The following is a 16,763-nucleotide window of genomic DNA, read 5'->3' as shown; positions in this document are numbered from 1 at the left end:
TGTCATTTCATGATTTCTGGAGCATGCAGCTCACTATAAACCTCACTAGTTAAATATTCTGTTATTTGTTCACAATTGTCCAGGATATTGTTAAACAAAACTGATTGAAAAATAGTAATAATAATAATAAAATCATTTGGGGACAGAATGGAGGTTTGTAGGAAGCCTRTATTTGCTGTTCCCTTGTGATTATTTTATTTTAAAACTCAGCTCGTCGGCGAGGCCATAAAAATAAACGAGTTATTCAGGTGGTATTCTTGGAGTCACATCAGTTACGTCTGGAAAACACAGGAAGTTTAATAGGTCACAAATCTCTAACCATAATGCGATGATTGTTGTAGCATTCTGCTTTTTCTCTTCCACTCTTTTAGCTAGACAGCTTACAATGAAAGAGTAGCGCCTAACAATCTAAAAGATCATTTAACTAGGACACTTCYTTACATTATTGAATTTATTTTTTTACATAYCGTAATTGAAAAAGTAGTTAATATTTCAATATTTCAATATTCTTAATCCAAAAAAATGTAAACATTTTGTAAAGCCACTGAACCACAGCGAACATGTTTCTCAAATGGTCCAAAGCTCCAATGCAACAATAAATTCAAAACTCTTCATTAGTTAAAACAATTAGGTTCATATTTAATAATTGCTTATGACCAAAGAGAACATCAAAACCCTCTTTTTTTTTTCAAACCAAATCCATAATTGTATTTTTAAAAGTCGTTTTTTTTTTGTCACATGGAACATTTGTGTTGATGTTAGCTGGCCATAAATTGCCACTTTAGGAATCCAGCATGCTGTGTTATCACTCTGTAGATTTCAGTGCAGAGAGATGCTAAAAACACAGTTGGGTTTTGATGTGGAGTAAGCACCCAAGTCCAGGGGCTGACTAAAACCCAAATGCAGTGTGGCCTGTGGCTGAACCATGGTTTGATGTGGGCTACTTTTAGAACTGGTTTTACTTTTCTCACTACTTGATCAGAACTCTGACTAAATTGTCGGATGTGAGGGTATAAAGATAGTTCAGTTTAAAGWGGGGWTGCAGATATTTTTTAGTTGACTAATCCGGCATTTGATTGTTTTAGGCCTGAAATAATCAGATAAGATATTTATGATTTCTTACGAAAACAAAACGCCCTTAAATAAACAACTCACAGAGTCCTTTTGTACGTTTCAAATTAATTTTTTTTTTCTTTAATTAAATAGGCATAAAGCTAAGATCATTCAAGCAAATAAATTCAGATGTTTTCTGCCACAAAATTACTGTGTGGGTTTCCTTTGTGCAGATCAAAGATTTWTAAATTTAGTGACTAAAAAAAGTCAAATCTTATTAACATACATAAATTATTCTGTCGGACGAAAGGCCATGTGAAGCAATACGAACTTTATCCACTCATTTATTAATCATCTTCAGAGGTATTGACTTGTGAGAACTTATTTTTTGTATCTTTTTTTTAACCACAATTAAAAGCTTCCTCATTTCTTTAAGTAGTTGTGCTTTTTTTTTCTTCCTTAATGTATTTGTGTAAAAGTCAGTTAGCATAGCAAACCAACTCACATATGGAAATAGCTGTATAAATGGAATTGCTTGTGCGTCAGTTCTTATTTTCTGAGCAGAGACATGGCAAYGATTAATCGGTCTTTACTGACATTATAGTTGTTTGGGGCTGGCCTCACAAGTTTGTTTTTAGCCGAGTTTGAAACCAGTTGCTTCAAATGAACTCAATGATTTATTTTTTATTTTTTATTTTTTCCAATCCACCATCCATTTCCAGCTGCGCAGCACAGGGAGAGTTCGATCCTCTTTGGGAATTAGTGATGGCAAATAATCGGACGTTGTTCATCTTTCTTCTAACAAAGCTCGATTTTAATATTCCATTTGAAGATTAAACAACATTTGCTGTTATCAGCATGGCTGATGTTTTGAAGCTGGAATGCAGCGTTAACACAGCTCTCTACATTAAAATACACAGTGCAGAAAACGGTAATCTTAATCAATGCATTTAATGTAATCAGTATGGAGTTACTGTAGCAAAATGACGTCGTGTTGTTTGTGCTTGTCCTTGTAGTCTGTTGCTGAGACTGTAAAGGCCCAGTGAACAGCATCAGAGAATGGCTACAGTGGAAAACGACAAGGAGCTGAGCGACTTGCTGGATTTTAGTGCGGTAAGGCCCTGCTAAGCCTCAAYGTTACCTTCGTAATCCATTTCATTTTAACAATAAGCACCAAACCTGGTGACGAGTACCTCGAAATGGGAATGAATGAGATTCATTCTCAATGAGGAAGTAATATGTTTAAGCAGCCATGCTTTTTTTTTTTATAAAGCTCTGTTTGTCTTGGCTCAACTTATTTATTTTATTGTTTTGTCACAAATCATAGCTGAAAGGCTCGGGTTGCCCTGTGTTTATTGCAGTTGTTCGCAAAAGCACGTAGGACAGTTTGGATTACGGTCTGATCAACGTTTGCATAAACGTCGAGGGAACATTCAAATGTTTTATTGCCTTGCYGTGGTTTTTACAGATTTATTGCTCTCCTTTCAGATGTTTGAACCTCCAGTTTCGAATGGAAAGAATGGGCCGACTACTCTCGCCAGCAGCCAGTTTGGAGGTCCCGGTAAGAGATAATACACAAAAGAGACGGTCTGTTTGCCTTTCCTTCACCTGTAGTCAGTGGCCGTATTGTTTGGTAATGCTTCTGTGACTTTCTAAAAATAAATCTATTAGAGCCCATCTCCAGTCTCACTACCTCATTTTTACTCTCTTGCTTTCTTTCCAGTTGTAATAGAATAATACATTGTTCCCGTTTCCTTGTTTTAGTTTTCATAAATTGAGAATTCATCATCAGATGCACAAATCCAACCCTCATATTAGTTTTTAAAGCATGCATGCAACTCAATGTTGTCAAATAATAACCAGGACGCCCCAGAAATCGGATGGTGGCGCTTTTGTATGTCTGCTGGAGTGTTATATGCCGACCCCAGGCGCCGTTTCCCTGCTCTACCAGACCCAATAGTCGCAGACAAAAACAAAGTTCTCTGCTACCATTGTGTTTTTTGGAGGTGCATTAAGTCTTTCAACAAGCATCAGAGAGCAACGCGATATTCAAGGGGAAGATCAAAGGTTGCTGGGTGGGGTTATCGGGGCTCTGTTTCATCTACTCACAAGAAAGCCACTTCCTAACTGTCCTATTTTTACTAGAGGTTGTCATCATTCCTCATTAGTCTCATACCTGCCCACATGGCACCATGAGAGACACCTGATGGGTTTAAAAGTTTCCATATGGATCTAAAGTAGAGTCATTTACATTGTAATGTTTCCCCCCTGAGGTCATATGGTTTAAATGTGAAACTTTACCATGTGTTTTTGTGCTCTTGTTCTGAGCTGTCAGTGATTATCATATTTGCTCAATCCAGTCCACTGTTTTTCTTTTTCATTTATTTTTTTTTTTTTTTGCGTGTGCTTTCATTTTTTAGTTCACAAGAAACCGAGACTTCTAACGTGTATTTTTAGGAGGGTATGGGTAGAAATTCTGAYGGGCTTGTGATATAAATTTGCATGAAAAGGTTCCTTATTTCAAGCAGATGTGAAACTGAATTTGAAAAACTCAGGTGGGAAAGTTACATGAAGGTCTGTTGTGTAAAGTCTGACGATCCGCTGCTTATTATTGTAAAAATTGTAAAAAAGAAAAACAAAAAATTATCCAAACTATCGCTGGAGAACAGTCGAATGTAAGCTGCGTGCGTTTAAAGGATAGTGTGTCACATTGTCTTGCACTTAGGAAGTCTCCTGTGACTAACAGGTTTAAAAAGTCAGCCCTGTGTCATTGTACATTGTTCAGTATTTCATTAACAGTCTTTTCTCTCTTGAGATCGTATCTGACATCACGCTTTGTGTCTGCGTGACTCACTTTTCCAGGGGAAGGAAGAAGTCGCGCAGACAAACGGAGCGCTCGGTTGTAGTTGGCCYGGGGCAGCATTCCAGTAAAAACCAAGACATGCCTGCATGTTTGGTCAATATATCTGCCTGCGTTTCGCTCACGAATCCGGTGACTCAGGCTGTCTGTCTGTTTCCGATAGCTCTGTCTGTGCTGTGTAATTATAGACCAGCCAACCTTAAAGGGGTGTTGCATGCTGGGAGGAAAAGTGCATTGGGGTTCTCGGGAGWATTTGTCTGTTACTCACCCTCTTATTTYTTTTTCTGCTTATAGATATTGTAGCCTGTCTGAGCTGATACTTGTGATTTTTGCATGGCGTTCTGGAGGTCTAATGAAACTTAATGTGTTTGAAATCAATATTAGTGTCATGCTTCACTAGCAATCAGCAGTACGGTCTGCTGTAGCTGCTGTAGGAATTAATATTCACTCATTAAACTAAATTAATTGAAGCGTTTTAAGAAATCTTGATGTGGAAACACGTATTCAATTGTCAAATGTTTTTGAGAAAATGAATGTATCCTAAGTTAAAATAAGTATAAATGGAACAATATTAACACCAAATTTAAACAAGAACCTAAAATACAGCGTAATTGTTTTACACTAAGTCAGAAAAGCAACATTCATTTCCACTRCTGCAAAAGTAACTTGTAATTTTGCACTGTTATAGTTATAATGRCATCTGTATGTATTTTCTGTTGGGTTATTTTTGTATATTAGATTTTCATACACAACTTWAAAAAAAATAATGAACACCAAAATTAGACGCAGTTTTTAGGTGCAGATTATTATCTATTTTACATTTTTCTATCCTTACTAGAGTCGACCAGTTATTATGAGATGATAATAATTGACTAATTGGTTGGCCTGTCTAAAGTCAACACTGCTTAACAAATATACTTCTTGGTTGTTTTTTAAAGCGCTTCACTTGAATGAAGATGATTGCATCCCATTATTTCCCGCACTGTAGTTGCACATGCCTTTCTTGTCTGGAAACATTTCCAAACACAACGTTTGCCTCTCTTGTGAGTTGGTGAAAAGTGTAGGAACCTGTTTCTAGGCAGCTGACATTCATTCAGCAGTATGTACAGCACAAGTGTAACCGCAAAGAAGCCAAGAGTAGCTGCAGTTTTTGGACGAAACCTTGGACCAGCACTATAATCTGATTTGTTCAAATAAAAATTGTRTCTGTGACTGACTCTAGGGTTTTGTAATGAGTCCAGTGGCTCATCGTGATAATGTGGATAAACATGTTCCCGAYGAAATGTCTTATTGTCTGTCATTTGAATTAAACACGCTACTAAGMAGTTTTTAATGTCCACTACCCTTATTGGCAGGAAAATGTTCTGCCATTATTTTTGAATTATTTTAGTCTCTTTTTTTTCAAATTGTCACTGTAGTGTTAAGTAATTTTACTATCTTAATTGTTATTTCACACTTACACCCTCCTTTGAATGTCTCTGAGTGAAACCATTCACAAGTATGAGCGGATGTAAACACACTTCTTTACGAGATTAACAAGTGTTTTTGTTGTCAATCTAGCCCGTCTAATGTTGAGTTGTTAAAATTTCCATACTGAAATTAGGGTTATTGTGGAATTATGACACAAGTCTACTTGCTAAAGAATTTTTTTTATTTTTTTCAATAAACGTTGCTCTCAAACACTCAAAAAGCACTATTCACTTGGTTCGCCTTGATGTATTATAATAAATTGCGTCAGATTGTATTTTATTGAATCAAAAACTAGGATTAGAGTAAATCTTGGTTGGCGAATGAATTGAATTGTATCTAACTGTTGCTTGCTGTTGATGCATCTTCTTGGGTTGTTAGGAAAGCATGAAGTATCGGCATCAACATCGGCTGATACSGATGAGTAGGACAATATTTAAATCCATCTGGTTGCTGTTTATGTGTTTGTGATAACAGGGGTGTTTAACTGAAGCAGAGAAAGTTTCAAATCTAAAACATATCCGAAGTTGTTGGTGCTTTTTTTTTTTTTTTTGATTGAAGGTGCTTGCGGATGACAACACGCTAAAATGTCTAACGTGTAAGTTTTGCTTTGATTGACAGGCAGAGCGRCAGTCAGACATAGAGAGGGGACGGGAAATTGCCTCCTTCATCTCTTATTCCGCTGGTGTCGTGTAGCTCACACTTGTCACTGCAATCTAGCTGCTTTTGGCACTATGGAGCCATTATTCTGTTCTACTGCTGATCCTGTCAGGATTCTCGCACCCCCYCTTCCCCCTTAGCTTTTTAATTAGACAACAAAACAAAAATATGAATATTCATAGGGCTCAGCCTCATTAATATGCACAATTATGCAAATACGAGTGCAATTAAACTTCAGATTTCCCCAAGAGATGCTGTGTTGCAGTACGAGAAGAGATTGAGAGCGAGGGGATGGGCAGAGATTTCTGCTCCACAAATCTTTAACATCCCTTCCTTAAAGCTGCTCCGACCAGCGATGGCACATGCCAGCCGTGTGAGTTTGAGACGGTGAGCCTCGTGCTAAGGTGAAGTTGTGGGCCTAAGCGTGTGAGAACAAATGGGCTATGAATGAGTGTTGCCATGGAAAGCGTAAAGGAGTGGAGTGTGGGAGACCGAGGAATGTCGAGGATGATTCTGGAAGCCTCGTACTGGGTGTTAATTATTCAAACTTCCTACAGCTCAAATCCAGACTATGTGACAGCGCCGTCACAGTGCTGTCTCGCTCTGTGAGCTTTGAAGTTCCTCAATGTAGGTTGCATTAAAGAGCCTGAAAAACCTGTATCAAAGCAAGTCGTCACTTTCTCAAGTGACACATTTGTTGTAAGACGGGGTCATAAATCTGTGATCACAATGCTATTACCTTTTTGGCTGACAAAGAGTTTTTTTTTTTTTTTTTGTTTGTCCCAACAGGTGTAGATGAGAGGAGAGGGTCCGGTCCGTGGGGACCAGGGGAGCAGACTAGTCCATCTTTCAACCAGGGAAGGGTATGATTTATTTTAGCCTCGGCCGTAGAATGCAGCAGATGTTGTGTTATTCTTCACGTGTTGCGTGATTTATTGCTTTATACCTCTTTTACACACAGACTGCAACATTATGAAGTGCTCTAGATTTGACCACTTATGCATTACCAGTGCTGCCGATGATTAATTCTGGGTTGTGACCTGCCTTCMTGGGCTTAAACAAGARTGTAATTTGTTATTTTCCAATTACATGTTGATTGAAAACATTAAAAAAATAACTTATTAGAATACTAGCAGGTGACTTTGAAAGTATGCAGCAATATTACATTCGTGCTTAAAATTAAATTGTTAAATTTGGGACCGCAACTAACGATTATTCTATTAATCAATTATTTGGATAATTAATTGCATAAAACGATTATCACATTCTGTAGATGTTTCATTTAACCACTTAAGCCCTTTTTATTTTTACACCATATTATAAATAACATTAAAATATGCAAATGAACAAATAATTCAATGCATTTTTTTAAAATTACAAAATAAACATTTTACTGCCAAGAGTGCAATAACACAGCCTTCTTTTAGTGTATGCTTGATCATTTGCAGATTCATTTATTAATTTTTTTATTCACCTATTCAGAATTGTAAAATATCAAAAGTGCTTAAGAGGAGATTTTTGTTGTTGTTTGTTTTACAGAATTTGAAAATTGTCAAACTAAAACTATGCCACATGAGGAGTTCTAGGCGGAGCAAATTTACAAAGAATTAAAAAATAAATCTTGAATGCAAATGAATATGTTTATATATATTTGACTTCATGTTCTGCAAATGTCCTTTCATTGAGTCTGTATACTCCAGTTGACGATTTTTTCAATAATCAATCACGATGAATCCAATTCATTCAATTAGTCTTATAATTAATATATCATGTTGTTGCATTTTGATGCAGATGAACTGAAAATCAAAGGATGCCATCTGGTTATTTTTGATGCGAGTACGAATGAAGTGTTATTCCGTCTCTTTCTCTCAGGTTTTCGAAGAGGGTCTTTACAGTGAGAGAGAAAGTCTGGCCTCTAMSCCGGTATTTGGACCAGGCATTGCTGGTAAGAAGATTTTAATTCAATCGGAGCTCTCGAAGCACAGACATCACCACTTTCAAACCATCCCTTCTATTTCATTTATTTTTTTTCGTTTTTGCAAATTGGTAAAAAAAAAATTTGTCAGTGTCGGACTAAGTGATGGAGGAATGTGTTAACTGGCACTCAGACTCGTACATCAATGGACAGTGTGACTGAACAGAACAACAAGCAGTTTGTTTTTCAGAGCAGCCATTCACAAGTCCGGCACTCATGTGGCAGTTTAGGGCAGCGCATGTTTCAGGATGAGGGGGAGTAGGGCAAACGGGGAGGATGTGGAGGAGGGGTTTGTTTRTGTGTGTTCGCTATGGGAGGGGTGTGGGGTGTAAAAGGCACCCATGCACAAACAGGGCTCTCCCTGGGGATAACAGTGGACTATAGCTCTTCTCTGTTTAACTGTCAGCGGAGGGGGCAGAGTTTGGATACAATTGCCCCTGGAGCATTTGTAATGAGCCTATGTGGTTCATTTAAACACTGCAGCATATACATTCACCTTGCAAATGCGATGAAAGACAGGGCAGTGTGATTACATACATAACATTTGCCTTTTAACAATCCTCAAATCTTTGTCTTTATTTTAACAGGGAAAGCTGAACGAGGGTCATACTCATCATTTGGGAYGCAGGTGAGTCTTTCAAAGAAAATAAAGTCGTACAAGCAACAACGTGACAAAGGGAAACCTGCAGATTAACACAAAAATAAATTAATGCAAGCATACCGCTGTTGCAATTTATTTGTGGATACAAATTGGGCTGTAATTATTAATCAGATTAGTCGTGATTAAACAATTATTGAAATAATTGTCAAAGAATTTAGTAACTGATTAATTGTTAACTGGAATACAAAGGCTAAAAAAAAAACAGTTTGCTGCAAAACAACATAGTCAGTGCAGTAATTAAGCCAAAGATGTTAAAAATAAATATRTACATTTTGCATCTGTGATTAAAAAAAAGATAATTTGGACCAGACTCAGAACTTCCTCACCTTTCTTGCCTAATTTGCTGTGGTATGGTCTTGATTTTATCACACTAATCTACCCTAACAATTAGAGCTGTTCTTTATGTCAAACTCCAGAAATSAACAGAGCTCTCAGTTTATAACAACAAACAGGTTATTTTTTAAGAAAGATTCATATCAATGGTAACCTTAATTTTCTCTACATGGACATGTTCATACTGCTGTTTCAACGAGATTTTGCCTCTCTTCTCTTTAAACCGTGTGTAGCCTGGTTTTATGCCAAGTGAGATACCCCTGGGCAGTCCTGATAGCTTCTCTCCGCCTTCTGCCAAGTCCAATTCCCAGTTTTATTCATCCTATGAGAGGAAGAGACCCGCACAGGACCTCACTGGTAAGAATGGAGGCATGTGCATTTTTTKTCTTGTCATCAGACATAYGTTTGTCTCCGCTGGTTTTTGTTTTACAAATGATGTCTCCATCCTGATCTATATTTACATCTGTGGGTTCCACCACTTCTCTTGTAAGTGTTAAAACGCGGTTTCGRGTTCTTACTTCTTATTAGGTGGAGAAAGCAGCATTACTTCTCAGTGCACAGAATTACACAACTTTTTTCTGGTTGTGCAGGAATTATGAGRCTGCACAAAGGCTGATAGGTCTAAAAGGAAAACCTTTATTACATATTGTGTAGTGGCTTTGTCTTTAGATATCAATCTTTTCATTTTTATGAAGTTTCCTTTCTGTCTTTTTCCCAGCAAATCCGCAGCCAAAAAAGATTCGGAAGGTTCCTCCTGGCCTGCCCTCCTCAGTAAGTAGACACCTCCAGAAAACCTTCCCCCTGTGCTACACCTCGGTCTGTAACGTTGATTTCAAGCATCCCAAAATGGTCAGTTTTTAAGCTGAACGAAAATGTTCCCGTTTAGTTTTGCATCTGGAGCCCTTCCTCTGGCTCTCGGGCGGTATAATAGGAGCGGCGYGGGCCTTTTAGGTCGAACATCTGTGCTTCTTCAGCGGCAAAGTCAAAAGGCAACAGTGGGGKCAAGCCACTTATTTACCCAGTCCCTTATTTGCAGCATATATTTATAGTATGTTGTACTTGTGGGCCCTTGGCTTTGTGGCCACACTTCTTCYTCTCTGCCAAGTGTACTCATCAAATCGCGGAGGAGATTTCGTGCTGGAGGGGGTTGATGGTTTTTACTCCCTCTCTTTCTTTCCCTCCCTCCATGTTTCCCTCTATGGACACCCTGTTTCCTCTTTTTTTTTTCTYGCTCGCCGCCCCATCTCACACAGCCTCGCTCTCTCTCCTCTTCTACAACCATAAACAACAGCCCTCCCTCCCTTCTCCCGCTCCTTCCCCCATCCTTCCATCCCAGCTGCCAGCAGAGTTGGCTGCTGTCCAGGATTCGGCAGATGGTTCAGTAATTAGGAGTGCATCTCCCTGTTCCCTCTTCTCTTCATTCTCTTTTCCTCTTCCTTTTTTTTCTCTGTTTAATCAAATTACAGAAGAAAACTTCAGTCCTACTCTGATCAGAGTTTTACAGACATACTTGGTTTCTTGGTTTGACAACGAGTCTCATTTTGGACGGAGGTGGTACAGAACAGTGGCTTCTTTATTCCCACCTCAATATGAAGATTGCATTTGATTGGTCGAAATTTTGTTTGTTAAGGAGATTGAACTCCATGCCTGTTTTTAACAGCGTAACACGTTGAAATATGTTTATTGGCTCGAAAAGGAGTCTGGCTCTGTGCATTTCATACTCTCTCATCTTTATTTTCAAATCAGATAATAAAATCCATGTTAGCCTGAGTAGCAATTTAGCTTCAAAAGGAAATAGATTTTGATAATACACGGAGCTAAGCGTGTTGTAGTAAAAGCTTTAGGAAGATTTAGCTACAATTCCCAAGTATATGAAAGTGCAGTCTATTCAAACAATCACAAATGAGTCTAAATGCCTTTTGAATGAACAGTCATCTCAATGATCACGAAGKAGACGGCTGCGTCCCAGAAGAGAATGAGTTTTGGTCTGAAATCTGTGAATCRTCCTTAGAACAAAGGGGATGACCTTATGAAAACATTGGCTGAAGATGGTCACATTCTGTGACACTGTTTCAGAGAGAAAAAAAGCCATTGCTCCAAAAGCAACACAAACAGCAAGATTACGGTTTAAAATTGCACTAAAGGACAAAAACATTCATTTTTTTCAAGTTCTGCTGTCTGATGAAGCTAAAGTGGAGCCGTTTGACCATCATGACCATCGTTACATTTGGAGGAAAAGGGCGATAAGCCTGGGAACACCATCCCAACTGTGAAGTATGGTGGTGGCAGCGTCATGCTGTAGGGTGGCCTGCAACAGGAATAACTGGTGMACTTCATAAAATAGATGGCATCATGAGGAAAGAAAATAATAGCAGAGAAAGGCTCCTTTACAGAGTGACGCCGGTTCTGTCAGGAGGAATGGGACAAAATTYCAGCAAGTCGTTGATATGAGCTTGTGAAAGGAAACCAAAACAGTTTGAACCAAGTCAAACAACTCAAAGGAAATTCCAGCACATATTAGGAAAAAATGTAAGAAAGCTGTTGGATTCGCAGAAATYAACAAAAATTCTCTCATTACTCTGGCATTCAGCAGATATAAATTATTTGGGCAATCTAAAAGAGAGAAACATTAGTCTGATAATTTGGGGTAATTTGTCTTTTTGCACAGCGTATGTAAACATGTGGTTCAAGCTCACTGGGTTAGACTTGGTCATCATTTCACTTTTCTATTTGTAGGTTTACCCCACAGCCACAGGAGAGGATTTTAATCGGGACACCACTTGCTTCCCAGCCTCCAAAGCAGGAAATGTCTACCAACCAGCGTACTACATGCAAGGTCAGTTGAAACAATATTTTCCTCTGGAGTCTCTCCTAGKTCTTTGTGTTTAGATGAAAAGTTTAGTCTGGCAAAGACGGCAATTTCCTGGAATTTTCCTTTGAAGCCAGCGCAGCTGGGAGAGTCGGTTCCTTTACTGTGTTATTGTCCAGATGAGCCATAGGTGCTGTGGTTGTAGGCTACCGACAGGCTACCACGCGGGTCAAACAGTGAATCACGGTTGAATAAAGTCGTCACGCTGATGTGACACWGCTCATATGTGGCCTTCATTGTCTTCTCTCCTGCGTCTGRTTGTGGCTCTGCCTTATTTTCCATGTTTCTCTGCTGGATTCCCCCTGACAGATGCCCACCCACCCTCTGATCCTTGGGGCTCTGCCGGGTCGATGATTCAGCCTGGATACTCTGCCGTGTTGGGGAACTCCCCCCATCTGGGCCAGCATGGCCCGTTCACTGCCATAAACCCTCAGGACAGAATGGTGTGTTCAGTTCCCCCCCCCTCCCTTAATTTTTGTTACATTTTTTTTCCACTAAAGTTTCTGCGTCCTTAACGCTGTATGTGATGTTCTCTTTTAAGAAGCGGCATCCCCTTCCCCTCTCACCCCAGAACTACCCCCTGCATGGCAGTGAAGTGAACGGAGCTCATCCCACCAGCTTCCACGCAGGCTCCAGCAGCTTTGGAGTCCCCAGCCACACACCCCCCATCGCTGGCACTGAAACGATTATGGGTAAATCATTTGTGTGCCGTTTCTGCTTCAAATGTCAGAGTAATTTTGTTTTTAATATATTTATATAGGTACCGAATTAAGTGTCAGAACCCTTGATTCTTTTTACATTGTATAACATTATGACTGGAAGATTTGAAGTAATTTATTTGGATTTTCTGATTGACCAACACAAAATAATGCATAACTTTGAAGTGTAATTTGAATGGACCACCTTTCATTACAATTTCTTTTAAAAACTTGTCTTGCAATTTACAGCAACAAGTGGGGGAGGTTACAGTAGTGTTTTACTTCACATCCCAATCTCCAGTCTCAAGTTTTTTAAGCTCCTTTCACATCACACTGTGGTGGTGGAATCATGCTGCAGAGATGCTTTTCTTTMATTTTTTTTCAGTCTGCAACCCAAAGAGCAGAAATGTACCCTGATCATATGCCGTCATTTTTTTTTCTTATTTATAAAAATAAAGTATATACCAACTAAAGACAGTATGGGAGAACAAGAAGAAAAAAAAACAAAAATCACTTGTGCACAGTAGTATAATACGTACATGTATGTTATTTAGGACRCAGGGGGACAGAAAGACAAATCAAAACAGGATACACATACAAAAAAAAGCACAAGTAGTCTGATTAATCCAGCTCCTCTACAAAATCTGGCCGCAGAGGGAGATGTTTTTTGTTTTGTTTTTTTCTTTAACGGGGATTAGAGGTTGAAAAAGACTTGAGGCTCCTTCAGCAGGATAATGACTGAATAAAATGTCTGAGCTGTGATGAAAACGGTTTAAATTGAAACATGTTCAAGCGTTAGAGTGGCCTAGTCAAAATCCAGACCTAAGTCCACTTGAGCTCTCCATCCATTCTAATTGACCGTGTTCTATTATGCAAAGAAGGATAGGGGAAAATGTCAGCATCTACATGTAGAAAAAAAGTGATTGAAACATTTTCTAAAGCATTTAAATACATTTGCATGCCACACTTTTATATGGTTTTATTTGCTAAACCACAAAGACAACAAAAGCAAATCACATGTTCTTTTTTTCCCCAACTGCTTCACAGTTGTGCCGTATTTTCACACCTCTACAACCTATTCCCACAAAATACATGAAAGTCTGTGGTTAGAATATGACAAAATGTGGAAAAAGTTCAACAGGTATGAATACTTTTGCAAGACGCTCTACACCGGAACCAATAAAAATCTTCTGCTTTTATTTATGAAGCAAATCGGGGTGCTGTACCTGGAAGTTCGGGTGACGAGATTGGAAAAGCCCTGGCATCAGTAAGTAGCTGTAGAGTACATATTTATGATGAAATAACACTGTTAATGACACAGGACTCAACAGATCATGTGTTGTTTTCTGAGGCAATATAAACGGAAGTAATAAACATTTTTATTTTGAGTGAAAATCAGAACTTCTTTGTTCAGATTTATCCTTCAGACCCCAACAGTAACGCTTTCCCTCCATCGCCGTCTACTCCCTCCGGTTCACCACAGGCTGTGTCAGGTGAGTGGAAAACGTACAATCTGAAGAAGAAGCTCCACAGGTTGGGTGTAAAACGGACTGAAAACATGTCAAGTTGAAGTTTTAAGTTTGTGCGACAGTAAAACGCTGTTTCAAATGTATCTAATACATCAACCATGTGCAAGGTTTAGAAGCTTATAAGTAAAGTTTGAACTTAGCAACTGTGCAACAAAACGTACTACTGAAACAAATCATCTTATCAGATATTGGAGATTTATTTAATGTGAATAAATCAGATGAAAATAGCAAAGTAGTAAAATCTTTTTTCTTTTTTTTTTGGAAATATCAGAAATTCACGCTATGATTCTAAATTATTCTAAAAAATAAAAGAAACAACTTTTACAGCAGAAAAGCRGCATTTCTCTTGATTTCATGTTTATTTAAAGCTACTCCACCCACAGCGTAACTTTCATGTATGCTCACCAGCCTGATATAGCTTACGAGAGAGGAAGGGAAAATACGGTAAAAATAAAAACAAGGTGGGGTCACTTCCCTTTTTTTCTCTTCAATCAATCCAAGCATTAACTCATGACACCCTGTGTGTATAAAGTACTGTCACAAGACTGGAGGGGTAACAAAGTAGTGAAACGACGCAAAAGTTTATTAAGAAAAACACAAAGTCGTATTTACAAATGTGTTTTGGATTTACAAAAATAACCATTAAGTGTTGGGGTAACTTCTGGAAATTAATGTGTTRAATTTCATTTTTATTAATTTTTTTAATAACAAAAAGAGGCATACTGCAAAATCGAATCACTTGGTAACAATAACAGCAATAAGTGAGAACYTCTCTGAAATAGTTGTTTTCCTTGCTCAGTTTTCCGAACGTGTTGGGAAGCAGTTTATTTATTTATTTATTTTTTTGGCATCTTGGGGGAGTTTGCYGCAGTTCGTCCGTAGATTTYGACAGTTTCCGCGTGTAATCCCGTAATAAGAGCTTTATGCTTTTCATACCATCTGTAGCTCGACCTTTCGTTCTTCTTGTGGCTGAAATCACAGTTTGTAATCCCCGTTTGGATCGTTTTCAATCTGCACGTTGACAAATTTGGAAACGGCTTCACCGAATCTGCCTTTGCCAATGCAGTCCTCAGTGCTGCATTGTTGTTTCAGACAGTAGTCAATCAAAACGGCCTTCTGTTCAAGGCGAGCGTTTCAGTTTTTTTTTTTTTTTTTTTTTTTGACTTGCTAGACCAAAGCACCCACTGTCAGCTTGGCTTTGTTTCCACGTCAGAAGAATGTTTTCTGGCTTGTTCGACCAGACGTCTCCAGACTGTAGGTGGGTGTACCAGGGTCCTGGCGGTGTCTGGACGTTCTGAGCCGATGGCTACCTGCCACAATCTGGGACGTCTGAGGGCCGATTACGCGCTTTTGCTTTCTTCAGTTTTCATTRCTGCTGGCCCGAACTTCGTCTGTTTCTTTCTGCCTCTGAACAAGAGCTCACGCAGCACATCTGCAAACATCTGTCACGACGCTTCTGCCCGTTTCTTCAGGTTGACTGACATAGTCCTGATTTCTACCCTCGCTCTTTRTGTGATGTTTTAGATAAAAGTCGCAGACTGTAAAATGTAAAACCAGCCGGCTCTCCTTAGTCTGATTGAGTACAAAGCTTCTGCTTATTGTGTGCATGAGCACATTTCAGGGTTTTTACACAGTGTGGAAAAACGTGGAACATGACTCATGCTTTTTTTCTTATACTGGGTAAAGATGGAAAAAGTAGAGTATGGGAAGATCTGTGTTTCAAGACTTTATTCCCATACCTCCTGTTTAAAAGTTGTCTCCATTCATCCATTTGTCTGCTTTTAACCCCTTTAATTTTATTCTTGGTTCATTCCACTATTTTCTTCTTTGTTCTGTCTTAGTTTCTGTTTTTTCTTACTTTTTTTGTCACTGCTTTATCCATTGTTTTCCTCCTTCTGTCCTTACTTTTTCTTTTTTCCTTTAGCTCCTTTCTTCCTTTATCATTATTTTCTTTCCTGTCTTCCTTCATTTATTGCCGTTTTTCTTCCGCTCCCTGTTTTTTTTTTTTTTTTCATGTTCCATATTTAAAATCTGATCACTATATAAATATCTGTCAAAGATTCATCATAGCCTTTTTGCATTTGCACAAAATTAGATAAATTGACTGAGAGCTCTGGAAATTTGTGGCTCTCAACATCATCTTCATCAGATTGCTTCATTTATTTTCATCATGTACTTCAAGTCTAAAAATCCCGATCATTGCACGAGTCCTCAGAGCTAAAGATGAATTTGTTTAGAGCCACATTGATTAATAACAATTGGGACGTCTTAAAATGTTCTGTTTTTAACCTGTCATTGTTTTCCCTTACTTTGCCTCTGCAGTGTAATGCTTCCTGCTTGTTTGTTGTTTCATTTTCCTTCTAATCATATGAAACACTGTGAATTACATTGTTGCTGAAAAATGTCYTGTAAATATAAAATWGCCTGCTTTGCTTCTGAACTTTAACAGCAAATCATTCCATTAATAAATCTCCTCCCTGTCTTGTAGATACTTGTCTGATCTATAGAAATGAACCTTCTTACCGTTTTTTGTTTTTCTTTTTCAAGGTTCTGCATCACAGTGGACTCGGTCCTCAGGCCAGGCCACCCCGTCACCTAACTTTGAGGGAGGAATTCAATCCATGGTGAGTCACTTAGTGTGACGTTTAACATAAAAAC

The 16,763-nt window shown here is 38.5% G+C and overlaps 1 protein-coding gene across 1 annotated transcript in view; it reads left to right on the top strand.

Annotated features, from left to right (window-relative positions):
* LOC103479462 (transcription factor E2-alpha-like) overlaps nucleotides 1-16,747 on the top strand; it is a 19,124-nt gene extending 2,377 nt beyond the window's left edge. Inside the window, exons 2-15 of the mRNA XM_017309879.1 lie at nucleotides 2,070-2,166; nucleotides 2,542-2,614; nucleotides 6,830-6,903; nucleotides 7,913-7,985; nucleotides 8,603-8,643; nucleotides 9,243-9,366; nucleotides 9,728-9,780; nucleotides 11,746-11,845; nucleotides 12,188-12,321; nucleotides 12,420-12,570; nucleotides 13,785-13,843; nucleotides 14,060-14,069; nucleotides 15,277-15,363; nucleotides 16,653-16,747. Of these exons, the coding sequence (XP_017165368.1) occupies nucleotides 2,113-2,166; nucleotides 2,542-2,614; nucleotides 6,830-6,903; nucleotides 7,913-7,985; nucleotides 8,603-8,643; nucleotides 9,243-9,366; nucleotides 9,728-9,780; nucleotides 11,746-11,845; nucleotides 12,188-12,321; nucleotides 12,420-12,570; nucleotides 13,785-13,843; nucleotides 14,060-14,069; nucleotides 15,277-15,363; nucleotides 16,653-16,747 (1,128 nt within the window). The 5' untranslated portion in view covers nucleotides 2,070-2,112. The remainder of the gene's footprint in view (nucleotides 1-2,069; nucleotides 2,167-2,541; nucleotides 2,615-6,829; nucleotides 6,904-7,912; nucleotides 7,986-8,602; nucleotides 8,644-9,242; nucleotides 9,367-9,727; nucleotides 9,781-11,745; nucleotides 11,846-12,187; nucleotides 12,322-12,419; nucleotides 12,571-13,784; nucleotides 13,844-14,059; nucleotides 14,070-15,276; nucleotides 15,364-16,652) is intronic.
* The last annotated feature ends 16 nt before the right edge of the window (nucleotides 16,748-16,763 follow it).

Source organism: Poecilia reticulata, linkage group LG17, assembly GCF_000633615.1.
Source record: "Poecilia reticulata strain Guanapo linkage group LG17, Guppy_female_1.0+MT, whole genome shotgun sequence".
Lineage (NCBI taxonomy): Eukaryota > Metazoa > Chordata > Actinopteri > Cyprinodontiformes > Poeciliidae > Poecilia > Poecilia reticulata.
Note: the sequence above shows the minus strand (reverse complement) of the source record. Positions and strands in the feature narration are given on the sequence as shown.